The sequence below is a fragment of the Saccopteryx leptura genome, chromosome 4, assembly GCF_036850995.1.
Source record: "Saccopteryx leptura isolate mSacLep1 chromosome 4, mSacLep1_pri_phased_curated, whole genome shotgun sequence".
Taxonomy (NCBI): domain Eukaryota; kingdom Metazoa; phylum Chordata; class Mammalia; order Chiroptera; family Emballonuridae; genus Saccopteryx; species Saccopteryx leptura.
The window spans coordinates 110,161,835-110,177,878 of record NC_089506.1 but is presented as its reverse complement, the minus strand read 5'-3'; the positions used below and the strand labels follow the sequence as shown (position 1 = coordinate 110,177,878).

General features: G+C 42.2%; 1 protein-coding gene across 1 annotated transcript in view; it reads left to right on the top strand.

The window, feature by feature from the left end:
* The window catches only part of RUBCNL (rubicon like autophagy enhancer), a 36,031-nt gene that overhangs the window by 11,420 nt on the left and 8,567 nt on the right, over positions 1-16,044 (top strand). Inside the window, exons 5-11 of the mRNA XM_066383734.1 lie at positions 2,776-2,858; positions 3,578-3,788; positions 8,070-8,171; positions 8,657-8,717; positions 9,295-9,427; positions 10,454-10,599; positions 13,394-13,458. Coding sequence (XP_066239831.1) covers positions 2,776-2,858; positions 3,578-3,788; positions 8,070-8,171; positions 8,657-8,717; positions 9,295-9,427; positions 10,454-10,599; positions 13,394-13,458 — 801 coding nt within the window. The remainder of the gene's footprint in view (positions 1-2,775; positions 2,859-3,577; positions 3,789-8,069; positions 8,172-8,656; positions 8,718-9,294; positions 9,428-10,453; positions 10,600-13,393; positions 13,459-16,044) is intronic.

The following is a 16,044-nucleotide window of genomic DNA, read 5'->3' as shown; positions in this document are numbered from 1 at the left end:
AGGAGATAATTCATACAAAATGCCACTCAAGAGTCAACAAGTTAACTATTGTTGTTATAATTTGTAGTATGCTTATTTTATGTTGAAATATTCATTATGTTATATTCATGCTTTGCGTTAATTTATATTTCTGTTAGAACCAACCCTACTTCAAATAATTAATGAAGTATTTTCTTTCAAAACAATTTTGAGATGGTGGCACAGTAGATAGAGAGTTAGACTGGGATGCAGAGGACCCAGGTTCGAAACCCCAAGGTCACTGGCTTGAGTGCAGGATCATAGACATGACCTCATGGTCACTGGCTTGAACCCAAAGGTCACTGGCCTGAAGCCCAGGATCACTGACTTGAGCTCAAAGTCACTGACTAGAGCAAAGAGTCACTCGCTCTGCTGTAGCCCCCCTCTGCCCCCATCAAGGCGCATATGAGAAAGGAATCAATGAACAATTATGGAGCTGCAACGAAGAATTGATGCTTCTCATCTCTCTCCTTTCCTGTCTATCTGTCCCTATTTGTCCTTATCTGTCTCTCTCTCTGTCTCTGTCAAAAAAAAAAAAAAAAAAAGAATAGCAAATTTGGACTGTCTTTCAATGGGTTAATTTTGAGATAAGAACCAATTTTCAGCAAAATAAAACACTCTGATTGTAAGCCTTCTTTTCTATCTTTTTGTTCATCTTCTGGGATAGTTCTCAAGAGAAGAGTGATTTGCAGATTTAGTGGTTGCTGAGTAAGAGATTAGTCTCCTACTAGATTGTCTCGCAGGGGAGAGTGAGGAGAACAAGGAAGGGGAGAAGGGAAAGCCCTCTCCTGCCCAACCACTACCACCACTCCAATTCATACAGGGACAGAAGGTGATCTTTAGGACCCAGTATGCCTGTGCCCCAATCAATTGTTGGATCACTGCACAGAAAGTGGTGCTGCCATTTAAAATGATCCGGTAGCTTTGTCTTTATAGAAAAGTTACTCCAGCCCCTTTTGTCCAAAGACAGTGACCTCTAGCAATCTCTCTTAAGAACCTTTAAAATAATAACTCTGTCTTTTGGCAGTATTTCTTCAACTTGGTAAAGGGATTCATTTAATGGGATTTAAGAAATAAGTCAAATGATCTGGCTCTTTCTTGCTTTGGTGCAGGGCAACAAAAACATGGGGTTTTCCTGTGACTTGCATCTCAGGCGGCAGCAGCAGGGTCTCCTTCCTTAGATAAAATGGTAGGAAGACCGCTTGAGCTGGGAAGCGTTTCCCTGAGGTTGTCAGAAACAATTCCACAGTTCCTTCATTTGCATAGGATCTGCACCTCCTTTAACCTAATAAGTAATTATCCCAGTTTGAGGGATGAGGGAACTTTAACGCAAAGGCACAGCCAGTGCATGAAGAGCTGGGACTGGAGTCCACACTGTCTGATTCTTCTCTGCTTTTCTCTGTACTCAGGGTCCAAAAACTAGGACCTGGTCAACTCTGATTAGCTTCCTGATTTTACAAATAAAGCTTTGTTTGTTTTGTCTAAAGCTGCTTTCTCATTACATAGGCAGGACTGAGTAGTCAGAACAGATGTTGTATGGACCTCAGAGGCTACAACATGTATTACCTAGTCATCCTTTTTGGAAAATGTTTGCCCAGCCCAGATAGCCTCGGAAGCCAAGAGGTCCAAAGTTTTCCACGGAACAACCATTGTCTTGAAGATGAGGCAAAGGATTTGAATAATCCTGCTTGTTTCTCATCTTGCCACCTGAAAGCTGTATAATCATCAAGACAGGGGTAACATTTTGTCCTAGTTTAGCAAAATGGGACAACCCAGCCCTTACGGCTCTCACAGAAATATTTCGCCTTAAATGCTGCAATAAGAAGTCACATGACAGAATGATTTGTGTTTTGCTGGTGTTTGTTGCCAAGAATGGAGTGGTTTAAGGAGACACAGTGGATGAGTCAGCTGTGTGTACATTCTGCTGTTCTTTCTTGTTTTTGACTGGAGGAAGACCATTTTAGAGAAGCTATGCTGACATTTTTCAGATACTTTGTTTCTGCAAACAGGAAGTTTTGGCTCAATTGCAGTGAGTTGGAGAAGTGATTCCATAAGTTTTATGGCTCTGCTTCTGGAGTGTTTCTTCTCAGCGTCTGCCGCCTCCTTTAGGTAGTGTCCACAGCCCTCTTCTCTTTCTACCCTCTTTGCCCTGCTGGTCTCCTCTCTTCCAGTGGTTACTCCATATCTTCTCTCTTGTAAAAATGATCACCTTTCAGGCAATATCTGCAGGCCCTGGCACCAGAATGGTCATTCTTCTTTCATCATCCTGATGTATTCTGGAATAGTGTTGATTAAAAAGAGAACTGTATTTAGGAGCCTGCACTCCCTAGAATGTTGTGTTTTCTTAGATAAGTTTTGGACATCTTTTTCTCTTTTTTTTTTTTTTTTTGTATTTTTCTGAAGTTGGAAATGGCGAGGCAGTCAGACAGACTCCCGCATGCGCCCGACCGGGATCCACCCGGCATGCCCACCAAGGGGCAATGCTCTGCCCATCTAGAGCATTGCTCTGTTGCAACCAGAGCCATTCTAGTGCCTGAGGCAGAGGCCATAGAGCCACCCCCAGCGCCTGGGTCAACTTTGCTCCAGTGGAGCCTTGGCTGCAGGAGGGGAAGAGAGAGACAGAGAGGAAGGAGAGGGGGAAGGTGGAGAAGCAGATGGGCGCTTCTCCTGTATACCTTGGCCAGAAATCAAACCCAGGACACCTGCACGCCAGGCCGATGCTTTTTCTCTATTTTTAATAACTTGCTGTATTGGCAGGTGCTGTTCCAGTCAGTGGAAGAAGCATTTCTTTAAATTCCTTCTCACCAGAAGCATTTGTGCTCCCTGTTGATATAGAAAAGGTAAATATATCTTCTTTGTCTTTTTTTTAAAACCACAGAAGGTGTTAATCCTGTAGATAGGGCTATTCTGATTTAAATTTTGAAATTTCACTTGATGAGGAATGGCAAGTAGGTTTGATTTTAGCATTTGATTGGTAGAGGGTGGAGTCCGAGAAGGGCTCTGAGGCAGTCTGCACTCAGCTGGAACGTGCCCGATTGAAGAATGATGTCATCCATTGGGGCCACCACCACCTAGGGTTTTATATCACTAGAAATTCAAATTGGGCCCAACTTGCTATCGCACACTGGATAAAGTGTCAACCTGGAATGCTGAGGTCACCTGTTTGAAACCCCGGGCTTGTCCAGTCAAAGCACATACAAGAAGCAACTACTGCGAGTCGATGCTTCTCTTTCCCCTCCACTCCCTTCTCTCTTTCTCTCCTCTCTATAAAATCTTAAAAAAAAAAAAAAAAGAAAGAAAAAAATTCAAATTGGGTTGTCTCTTGGTTGCAATGGGCTACATCTTATGTCTCTGGAAGATATGAGCTATACTTTATAGAATGACATATGATAATTCCCATTAAATGAATATTTCTATTTCTATGCATTAACTCCACTTAAATACAACTTCCTGATTTTTTAACTTGATACACCTCAATGAAAAATGAAAGTTGATTATATTTGTATTTTATTTATTTATTTTTTATACTTGTATTTTAATTGATAGTTCTTTTCTGTAGGAAAATGCCCACTTTTATGCTGCAGACATGATTATATCCACAATAGAGAAAATGAAGTACAGCATCTCCCGTCAGCAGCACACGGAGACCTGGAGTACAGAGGAAGCCAGTGAGTCACTCGTGAATGACCAGGGTGACTCTGAAGTGACCTTGTGTGCCAACGTAACACAAGAATCTGGGTCTTCCACTGGCTCAGACGGTGGCTCTGAAGGTGGGTGGGACAAATCTGAGAAAGCTTTATGCTGTATCCTCCACGTACATATACCCCTCTGTCAAATCTGGAAGTGCATGTGCAAATCCGTGGTTGAAACTTCTGGAGTAATTTATATCATCCTCATCGTTTCTGCCATTTGGGCTTTGGATCCGTTCGCGTGTTCCACTCGGTGGTTAAATTGGTTTTTTTGGACTTTATCCTAATGGCTGAAGATTTTCCTTTTTCTTTGTTTTCTCATAGCATTCTCCTAGCTCCTCTTCCTTTTCCTTTCATTCATTCCACAAACAAGGAGCCTGTGACGTGCTGGGCGCTGGGCATTGACAGGCACCAGATGTGCTCCTTCAGCACTGGAGCCCAGGCTGAGGAAGCCGCATGGGGCCACATGGGTAATAGGCAGGGACCCAGCACAGTGGGTCACAGAGTAGAAGCAGCTCACCACCTTCTGGGATCCAGGGAGTCCTTCCTGGAGCAGAGGGACCTAATCTGAGAACTGAAGATAGGGTTTATCATTTTCTTACCAATTCTTGAGTGTGAGTCCTAGATTCTTTTTTCCCCATATTCACTTCCTGGAGATTTTATTCACTACAGCATCTTTCCATTATCCCTTCTCTGTGTGGACCTCTGTCCAATTTGTGTTTTTGGTCCTGCACTTCTGTTCTAATTGCTTGCTCCGTATGGCTGGGACCAGAGGCACATGTCCACCTGAATGGACGTGTCTAAACTAATCACTTCTCTATCACTCCTTCACAAGTCCCTTTCTGGGGAGAAAAAAAGATTAAAAACTAACACTTGCTTTTCCTTCTGGCTTCCTTTACCTATTATTTTACTTAGGACCCTTTCAGGAGAGAAGAACTCACTCTCTGTGATGCATATGTAACACAACACCTAGTATAAAATAGGTATGTAATAGATTGTTGTTGAATGCACTAGTTGGCTCAAATTTAAAGGACTTTGTAAAGGAAGTATATAAAGCATCCTCATTGAACCCAGTGGTGGGGAAATACAAAACTGACCAATGGCAGCTCTGGTGCCTGTCATTTCTGGGGCATTGTGGCCTCTCATTACTCTCTTCATGCAATTGCTTCATTCCTTTCTTCCACAGCCCGACTTCTCCCCTCTCCCTAGCACCTGGTGTCAGCTGTCATCTCCCTGACTGTCCAGCCAGGACCTCACCGCCCAGCGAGGCAGCAGGACTCCACCTCTAGCTTATGAGGAGGAGCCCCTGTGGGGCCTGCTTTTCTTGGGTGCCCACAGCTTGTCAGGTAGCGGTGGTCAGGTGGCCAGGGAATGCAGTACTGACCATCTTTCCTTCTGAGGCCACCGGAGGAGAGAACAGGCCCGTGGGCGGCAAAGCAGTGATTCCTGTTTTAGCACCCTGTACTCCATCTTTGACTCTTTCTTCCTTCTTTTGCCTGTGCCCCTGTCTTGTTTCTAGTTGGTTAGCAAGTCAGTCCCAACTTCTCAGTAATAGTGACACCCCCTCCATCCATTCCCTGTCCTTGCCTCTTACGTGGATGGCCACAGCAGCTTCTGGCCAGTCATTCTGGAAGGACTGCGTTTAGGTCCTGCATATGTATCTGCTGCCTTTAATGTTCTCTCTTGGCTTTCAACCTCTCTCCCCTTATTATTGATCCTACACACGCCTTTTTTTCTAGAACACAGTTCCTAGTCCTCTGAAACAGCCTGTTAAGTTTGGCCCACTCTTAATCCTGGGGTTTTAGCCTTGTGGATCCAGCTTCTCCCTACCGTTCAGCAGGCGTCTCCTGGCGCTGCCCAGTGCTCCACAGCCTGTCCTACTGTGGGCAGACACTTCCCGTCAGCTCCTGCCTCCCTGCCTCTCCTCCAGCTGACTCTCTTGGAACACTCATTAGTTCCTTCATCACTGCCGTTCTTCAAAAGCATTTTCCACTACCAGCACTGTGACTTGTTCCTTGCTTTGTATCACCGGAGGGGTACTATTCATGTGGAACGGAACATCATTTTGCTCCAGAGTGCCCTATGACTGCCTCAGGGCACGGCTCCCCTTGGAGCTGTGCAGTGCAGAGTTCTGCCGCTGAACTTCTTATGACCCATGGTACGCAACTGGGTGGGTTTTATGGTTTTGTTTTTGTTTTTTTTGTGGTCAAGTGTGTCAGTGTCTAGTTCCTCAGGAGATTTTAAATTCTTTGATAGTTGAGAATTTGTCTTATTTGTGTTTACATCCAGCATAGTGCCTTGCCTGAAACAGGTACCTTGTAAATACTTGTTGAATAGTTGAATGAATACTAATGTTTAGATGAAATTAAATATATATATATATATATATATATATGGATGTTAAGAAATTTAAAAATATTTCTACCACCCAAATAAAATATTTATCTTTTATTAAATATCACTCTTGTGACATTTATGGTGATAGATGTTACTGCATGAGGTAGGTCAGCATTCTTTAAGTTGCACATTGGTCATGACAGCATTAAACTAAAAAAAGAAAGAAGAAAGTATCAGTGTGTACCTTGCTTATTGAGGGTGAGCAATGGATGCCTCCTGGAACTTTTTAAAACAGTTCAATATATATTTGTGCTTATACTAAGTTGCAATGTAAGTTGTATGTTACTGTGGCTCATGGTCAAAGAGTGTGAGAAACACAGGAAAAGGTGAAATCACCCTCATTCTTTCCATAAGGACACCAAAGCTGAGAAGTTGACTGTCTGTCATCACTTGGTTAGGATGGGGCAGTGCGTGTTCAACCACGAGTCCAGTCCCGAGCCCATCATGTAACCTCTCTGTTCCCTGGGGCTGCACTATTTCCCTAAATGACTGTATTCATTCAAATGAATGCAGTTTCATAGTAACTATACACTGTATTAATATAATTAATTACATTAATAACATGATTATATGAACAGTATTTCATATCCAGTTTTTCGTGCTATGATTGGCACACTTTTCTTTCTTTTTTTTATTTAATTTATTGTGTTTACATAGATTCTAGTGTTGCCGTGATTGCACCCCCCCTCCCCCGTGATTGGCACCCTTTTCAATGATGGTATTTCTTAACAGACTGATTATGGAATCGGTTCCTTATTATTTGGCATTTAAGTAGCTTTCAATATTTTAAATAGACTACAAGTAGCTCCTTAGTGATCAAAGCCTTCCTCTTTCGTTATTTTTTCTTTTTAACGACATTCTTAGGTTGATTCCTCAGACTGGCTTTAGGGATAGAAGAGTATGAACACATCTATAGTAGTTTCCTAAGGCTACTGTGACGGAGTACCACAAACTGGGTATTGTAAAATATACTGCTCACAAAAATTAAGGGATATTTCAAAATGAATATGAAGTGATAAAAGAAAGAAGCATTTGATTTTTTTTATTAAACAAGAACATCAGAAAAGCAAAAGACAAGTCAAAGAAAGTTGTTTGATAATGCAAATGAGATACAAACCAACTTTTATTTCATTGGTGAAGATGCACTGTACAAAAGGCTGAAAGTACTGGAGTATCTGCATGTTCTCTGATCCCCTAATTTTTGTGAGCAGTGGAATAGAAATACATCGTCTCACCGTTATGGAGTCCAGAAGTCAGAAACGAGTGGTGGAAAGAATTGGCTCCTACTGGAGGCTGTGAGGGAGAACCTGCTGCGTGTCTCTCCCAGCTTCTGAGGGTGCTCTGACCCCGGTGAACTTTGATGTTCCTTAGCTTGTAGATGCGTCACCCTGATCTCTGCCTTCCTCTTCACGTGGCCTTGTCTCTGTTTATCTGTGTCTGTATCCAAATTTCCCTCCTTTTCTGACCGGTCATTGGATATAGGGCTCATCCTAACCCAGTGTGACCTCATCTGAACTGGACCACATCTGCAAAGACCTTATTTTCAAACAAGGCCACATTCAGTTTTTGGGTAGCCATGATTTTGGGGGGATGTGCACACTATTCAGCTCAGTGCAGTGTTTATGTCACCTATATTCTCCACCTCCCTGTGAAGCTAAGGTCGTTTTCCCCTCTCTTATCTTTTAAAACTTTGTATTATGGGAAATTTCAAACATGTGTAAAAGTAGGCAAATTGCTTTTATGAACCCCCACAAGATCATCATTCTGTTTCATTTAATGATAATGAGTGTAAGAACCACACAAAAATAACTCCTCGCATTTTTTTAAGTTCTTGAAACTGATTTTTTAAAATTCTTTTTAAAAGTGACCTCTTAGCCCTTTATATTCCCAATTTCTCTATAGTTGAATGTTGCCGGTTAGTACATTTTTCTTGAGGGTGAAAACGTCTTTTCTTTTTTTCTGTAGGTTGTGCTGTTTTACAGGTCATCCCAGTGGCTAAAGCACCTCCTCACTGTGGTGTGATGACAGAGGCCTGCAAATGTAACTTTGAGGACTTGGTCATTGTAGGTAAGGTTTAGAAACTCCTTGGGTGTGACTAGGTAACTCCCTCCTGTTTCCTCCACCCCACATTGATGGGCATCACAAGCAATACCACATTATAGTGGCATTCAGAGAAACTCCCAAAATCAGATTATGTCCCTGATATAAAGAAAATAATAAAATGTTCTTTTTGTTTCAAATGTCTTGACAGTGATCGTCTTATCACACTAGTAGGACGGAATGCAAAAACAGATACTCGATATTGAACAGATATTTGTTTGACCCCTCAGTTATATTTTGGTGACATTTCAGATGACTGTGTTTTGAAATCCCGTCTTTGTTTATTAGCTGTAGTCTCATAGTAGAAGCTCAAAGTAACCTAAAGTAGGGAGATGCCGAATAATTGGTTCTTTCTGAAATGCAGGCAGCATTTTTGTGTTCTTATAAAATTGACTATGATTAAGTGAAACAGACTAAAAGACCTCTACACTCTCTCTTTTATTTTCCTGCAGAACTTGGAGAGTTTAGCAATACTACAGAAACCTGTGGGTGTTCCTGCAGCTCCTCTAAGAGGTATCCGTCTTTCACGTCCACCTGCATATAGACCCCTGTGCCATCACCTCAACACACTTTAGACTCCAGGCCTCTGTGAACATCTCGGGCCAAGTTCAGCCAACTACGGTGACAGGAATTACTGTGTAGAAATGAAACAGTCACCATTCAAGTTTCTACAGTGGTTTAATAGTGTTTAAAAGACTTCTGTATACACTTCTATTTCATCTTCATGGATAGGCATTTTACAGAGATGTAGAAACTGAGGTTCAGATGGGGTGTGCCTCAGGGCACAGGGCTGTTAAGTAACAGAGGTAGGATTTGAACTCAGGTCTTCTGATTCCAAATCCAGTGCTTCTTTCACAGTACCTCTCAGTCATGGTGTCATCAGTAAATAAAGCTGCTCTACTGAGCATGGAAAAATTGTGTGGAGTAAGAGAACCATTGGTACCATGGTTGATGCATACATAGTCTCTCACGTGACGCTTCCTCTGTGTTTTTAGAGAGGGCAGGATAGTTGAAAACCTGAAGAAGACCCTGTGCTCCTCATGAATATAGTTTTTTTTATATAGTTTTTAATTTTTTGCATGCCTTACAGTGTTATTTATGAGCCAAACTTCAATTCTGCTGAGCGAATAGCCAAAGAATTGTACCAGGTATTCCGGAAGTGCTGGATGTCATCAGGGGTTAATTACCAGCTGGCAGTCTCCTTGAACGCAGCTGGCTCAATAGTAAGTATCAAAATAATTTGACTTTGAATTGAAAGTTCCTAAATTCACATTTTACCTTCTGTTCACGTCAGATATGTGTATGTTTCCTTTATCATCACTGGGTGTTGGGGGAGGACTCGAAAGGAGGAAGGGACGGGGGAATCTAAAATATATTGAGTATTTATTAAGCACCAGGGACTAAGCTCAGCAATTCATATTTTAATCCTCATATATATCCTCTTGGCTAGATGCTACTGTTATTTTTATTTTAAGGTGTTAGACCCCAGCATGGCTGGTCAATTATAGAGCAGGAGTCAGGCATCACATTGCCTGATTTGCAAGTCTAGGCTGGTAGCCTGTAGAACACTCTCCCCTCTGATAGCGGGCAGCTCATGGGGGACAGAGAACTTTGTGGCAAAGGCTAAAAGAGAAGTTGGCCCTCTTCACCCAATAAATTTAATATACAGAAATCAATCAATCAATAATAAAATGAGGGTAGGCAAACAGCACTCTGGAAGTGCAAAGGAGGCAAAGGCCAGCTGGAGCAAAAATGACCTGGAGCTGTGTGAAGTGTTTATTGCACAGAGTGGGGGGATGTGGTTGGGTAGCATGTGTTTGTGTGAACCAAGCAGGGGAATGAATGGCCTTAAAAAGGGTGTTTCTGGAGGAGTCTGGCAGCCACGGTGGGTTCTGATTGGCAGCACCTGTCGGCCTGTTGACTAAAACGTGTATGGCTTCCGCTGTCCATCAACGCTTTCTGGGTCCCAGCAACCCACTTGCAGTAATTTAAAGTCTGGAAACAAATAAAATAACTAAAAAAAAATCCTAAGAAACTAAGAAAAATTATCTTCGTTGTGCGGTATTCTAAGCAATTTTTCGGATCAGATGCACGAAGGGCTCTTGCCATGTCCTTTATTTCAGCTGAAAGCAGTTTTATTTTTTCATGGCAAATCTTAATGTTGGAAACACATCTGGGTGCTCTTTTCATTTTGATTTCTGAAATAGGCCTGTTTAAGTTGTTCCTAAATTCCCTTCTGTGTTACGCAGGTTGTAAATGAAGAGCGTGTCCGAAAAGACTTTGAATCCAGTGTGGCTTTAGGAGAGGAAATTAAACTTAAGTCAAGGATCAGAGGGACTGGAGACTGGGCACCCCCTAGATTTCAAGTCATATTTAATGTTCATCCACCACTTAAGTAAGTCTGGGCTGCTGTTCGGGCTTCCAATCCAGTTAAAACAAGTCGAGATGGTTCTGTTACCAGCATTGGGGTTCTCGGTTTCCCTGATACAGAAATAGAGGAAACGCCAGAGACATTTCCAGACAGATTTTATTCAGCTTATGCTTGAGCACAAGGGTGGCGGCACAGAGGAAAGGAATGTCCTCGGAACTGGGGACTGGCTCTGCTTGGCTGTTTTTAGAAGCTAGGGACAAAGCAGGCTTGTGCGAAAAGGTGGGCTTCTTGAAAAAGGCAGGCTTGGGGAGTTTTCTGTTTCAGGGTGAGGTGATATTATTTTCTAGCTGGGTTGCCTGGTAACTATGTTCCTGTCTGTGCTGTAGGGGTAGGATGGAAGAGTGCTCATTATAGCCACCCTAGGAAGGTCCTATGACAGTCCAACCTTGGTCAGCTGTGAATGTGGGTCAGTAGTTTCAACGCCTGCAGGAAAGCAGACAGTTAGAAGGGAGATCAAACCATCTACTTTTTTGTTATTGAGTAAGGAGTAGGAGGGTGGTGACATTCTTGAGGTCAATTTATTTGTCATTTCTTCTGGACACCTGGTCTTAATTTAGCTTCCTGGCCAACTAAAATTTTCCAATTCCTGGGCCCAGGTCACTAAACTGTCTCAGTTCCCACGTGACTCAGTGGTAAGTAGGTGAAGGAAAAGAAACTAATACACTGAGGGACAAAGAAAAATTTGTTCTAGAAAAAGGTAAGTAGGGCATATTTTTCTGAGTTAGCTTTCTTGGTACCATGTTTATCATGGGCTTTTGAGGGGCTCTGTAAGTTTTGACAAGTTGAGAATTTAACTATATATTCTTTTTTAAAAAAATTTTATTTATTGATTTTACAGAGAGAGGAGGGGAGCAAGAAGTATCAACTCATGGTTGCTTCACTTTAGTTGTTCATTGCTTGCTTGTTATATATGGCTTGACCTGGCAAGCCCAGGGTTTCAAACTGGTGACTTTGACCTGGCAACCTCAGTGTCTCAAGTCAATGCTCTATCCACTGCTCCACCACAGGCCAGGCTAACTATAGATTCTTTTTTTTTTTTTCAAGTGAAAGGAGGGGAGGCAGAGAGCCTCATGTACCCAGGCCAAGATCCACCCAGCAAGACCACTAAGGAGCGATGCTCTGCCCATCTGGGGCTGTTGCTCCATTGCTAGCAACCAAGCTATTCTTAGTGCCTAAGGCGAGGCCAGGGAGCCATCCTTAGTGCCTGAGGCCAACTTTCTCAAACTAACTGAGCCATGGCAGTGGAAGGGGAAGAGGGTGGGGGGTAGAAGCAGATGGTTGCTTCTCTTGTGTGCCCTGGCTGGGAATTGAACCTGGGACATCCACACGTTGGGCCAACACTCTACCACTGAGCCAACCTGCCAAGGCTATATATTCTTTTTTTTTTTTAATTTTTTAATTTATTTTAATTTATTTTTTACAGAGACAGAGAGTAAGTCAGAGAGAGGGTTAGACAGGGACAGACAGACAGGAGCGGAGAGAGATGAGAAGCATCAATCATTAGTTTTTCATAACGCATTGCAACACCTTAGTTGTTCATTGATTGCTTTCTCATACGTGCCTTGACCGCGGGCCTTCAGCAGACCGAGTAACCCCTTGCTGGAGCCAGCAACCTTGGGTTCAAGCTGGTGGGCTTTTTCTCAAACCAGATGAGCCCACGCTCAAGCTGGCGACCTCGGGGTCTCGAACCTGGTTCCTCTGCATCCCAGTCCGACGCTCTATCCACTGCGCCACCTCCTGGTCAGGCAAGGCTATATTCTTAATAATGAATATTACATAGCAAATGAAATAGGCTTAAAGTTAATTTTTAAAGTGGTTAATGTTAAACCTGAAAAATCATATACAATAATTTAAAAAAACTAGACCTTTCTATTTCTCAGTGCAATGTAAAATAAAAATCAGTGAACATTTTTTTTTTAAGGAAATTAAATCTGGAAGAGAGCTCCTGTAGATCAGAAAAGGCACATGGATAAGGTTCTGTGTATTTTTACCATGGTTATTTTTGCTGACTGACCCCCAAACTATAATGAAATTATATAACTTATTCTGTATTTCCAAGTCACATGTGAAGTGTGGCACTAACAGTTCTATAGAAAATACTTCACTAGGTGGTCTCTCACCAGAAACGTTGTATAGTTTTGTCTTGCATTATCTCTTATTTATCTAAATTTCTTTGGATCTGTTGTGGACTTTCCAAATACATCACCTCTACCTGAAGTTTATCCCTGCATTGCCTGTCTCTAGTCCTCTCTGGAGAGAGGATTTTGTGCACATGTGTCATGAGAAGCCGCTAAAGGTCCTTGCTGGAAGTGTTATTTGTGATTCTGACTTCTTTTTTTTTTTTTCTTTAAATTTTTATTTATTTTATTAATTTTTTTTTTTTTAGAGAGGAGAGGGAGAGACAGAGAGAGAGAGAGAGAGAGAGAGAGAGAGAGAGAAGGGGGGGAGGAGCTGGAAGCATCAACTCCCATATGTGCCTTGACCAGGCAAGCCCAGGGTTTCAAACCGGCGACCTCAGCATTTCCAGGTCGATGATTCTGACTTCTTGTTTTGGTAGCAGGGAGCTTTTAAAAGACCCAGGGATTTCAACTAGAAAATTCTGTTGAATATTTCTGTTTCTTTCACAAAGTGAAAAATGACAAAATGAAAGCCCCAAGCTGAGACAAGTATCATGGTGTCAATTTTTTTTTTTCCAATCTGGAAAAAATACTGCATTGGCCTTTTGTGAAATGTAACTGTTACTGTTTTCTGTACTCAGGAGGGCTATGGTGGTAGCAGCTCAGAATTTCTTCTGTGCTGGCTGTGGAACTCCAATAGAACCTAGTAAGTATGTAAATAGACTGAATGCATGTTCTGTGGTGACAGGGCAGAGAATATCAAAGTCAGGCAGTGATTGATTGTATGAGAGGTGCGTCTGACGAGAAGTTAGTATGAGAGTTTCGTAACATTGCCCTTTCTTTCGTGAAGAGGCCATTGTGGCCTAAAGGGTTATGTAACTGGCCTTAGACTCATCTCCTAGTTGCCTCTCCATCTGGCACTCACTCGAGCCACGTGGCCTCCCTGCTGATCCTTGGGGGTGGCAGGCTCACTCCTGACTTGGAATGCCAGACATCCCCAAAGATGGTTTCCTTACTTCCTTCACATCTTCACTCAAAAGCTATGAAATTTTCCCTGGCTTCCCTATTGAAAATGTTCACCTTGCCACAAACATACACATGTATGTGTTATATTATCTTTCCTTCTTATTTTTTTATTCTAGCACTTATCTTCCTAAAATACTCTTTTAGATTTTACTGATTTTTCTTATTGTTGTCTTTCTCCCTCACTAGATTTCTAAGTTCCATGAGGCCAGGTGTGTTGTCTGTTTTCTTCATTGCTTTAACCTCTGCTTCTACAAGGGTGCCTGGCATACCATTGGTCCTCAAAAGATAAATTTGTTGGATGATTGAATACCTTACCAAGGAGCTAGCCAAACCTCTCTGAGAGGGCTTGGGGAAGGGGCCTGAGGGGACCATTCCTGGGCCAACTAAAGCCCAGAAAACTAGGCTTCTCCTAGTCAGAAATGCAAGTTGCCCACCTGAGACAGGAAGTCACTTGTTCTGCTGTGAGGGTGTCCATAGGTCTTACCCAAGGACAACTGTGAAGAGATTTTTTCAGGAAAGGGTCTTCTTGACCTTTGATAGGCAGTCTTGGAAAGAAAGACTTTGAGGACCTCTACCTCAAGAAATAAAAATAGCAGAAATTTATATGGGCTTCCTTTTACCATGTTGAATGATAATGCCTGCCATTCATCACGTAACTAATTTTATTTAAATAACTTATCTTCTCAGTCTAACAGGGACCATGCCTATTTGGTTAACCACTATATTCTGGTGCCTCAGTACATTTTGAATGCACAAGTCAGACTATGAGTGAATGACTATGAATCTGCCAACTTTTTAAACTTCCCTACATTTATTCAAATATGGAGATGTATACCTGCCCTCTTTTTTTTTTTTTTTTTTTAAATATTTTATTTATTGATTTTTTAGAGAGAGAGGAGTGAGAGAGAGAGACAGAGAGAGAGAGAAGAGGGAGGAGCAGGAAGCATCAACTCCCATATGTGCCTTGACCAGGCAAGCCCAAGGTTTCGAACCGGCGACCTCAGTGTTCCAGGTCGATGCTTTATCCCACTGCGCCACCACAGGTCAGGCTATACCTGCCCTCTTGATACAATAGTGGTTTTTTCCTTCTGGGGCCTGCTTACGGGAAGACATAGTCATCAGCAAAGTAAATAACAAGAACAATGCATGCAATGAAAGAGAAAGTCAAGTATGCTCTGGGATTTACAGCAAGAAAAATTAATCTGGGCTTGGTGAGGTGAGGTGAGGTTCAGTGAGAAGTTTTGTAAAAAAAATGATTATCCCCAGAGGAGTGTGGAGGGTGGGGTTGGGGTGGGGGTGGGGGGGAGTAACTATGGGCAAAGGGCCTGAGGCTATTGCAGAGAAATGCCGTGTCACTAGAGATAAGAAGGGGAGGAGAAAACAAGCCCAGAGGTAGGCAGTGCACAGGCTCTAGTGGCTTTATTAACCAGGTAACTGATTCTGGATTTTTTCTGTGAAATTCCTGGCTCTCCTGTCAGCGCTGTGAGTGCCCGCCCCTGTACACCTCACCAGCTCTGGATTTCTAAATTTGTGACAGTCTGAGGCAAAACCAAGTTTTTCATTCTTTTAATATGCGTGTTGTTGATTGTGCCTGAGATGGAGTGCTTTTCACATCTTTACTTGTTATGTTGCGTTTATTCATTCCTTGTATGGTCTGTTCTCATCTGTTGTATATTGTGTATCTATATCTATACACACACATATATATATCTTTATCTATTGAGATACACACACATATGTATATATATATACTATATATATATATATTTTTTTATTATTATTATTTTTATTTTTTGAGATAGAGGAAGCAGGAAGAGAGAGAGACAGGAACATCAATCTGCTCCTGTATGTGCCCTGACCAAGGAATCAAACTGGCAATCTCTGCTCTGGGATGACACTCCAACCAACAGAGCTGTCTGGCCAAGGTTTTATTTATTGATTGCTCTTTAGAGAGACAAGAGAGGAAGGGGGAGAGAGGGAAGCAGGAAAGGAAGCATTTATTTGTTGTTCCACTGGGTCGTGCATTCACTGGTTGCTTCCTGTGTGTCCTGACCGGGGATCAAATCCGCAACATTGTTTGGGGAAGATGCTCTTAACCAACCGGCCAGGGCACATTTTATATTTTTTTCCCACTTATTTATCTAGGAATTCTTTTGGATACTACTTTCTAACTGTATATATATAATGCTATGCTTTATAATTTACAAAAGTGCTTCTCATATGTGTGATACCCTGTAATCCAGTGTGAGTTGCTTTCTGTGGCCTC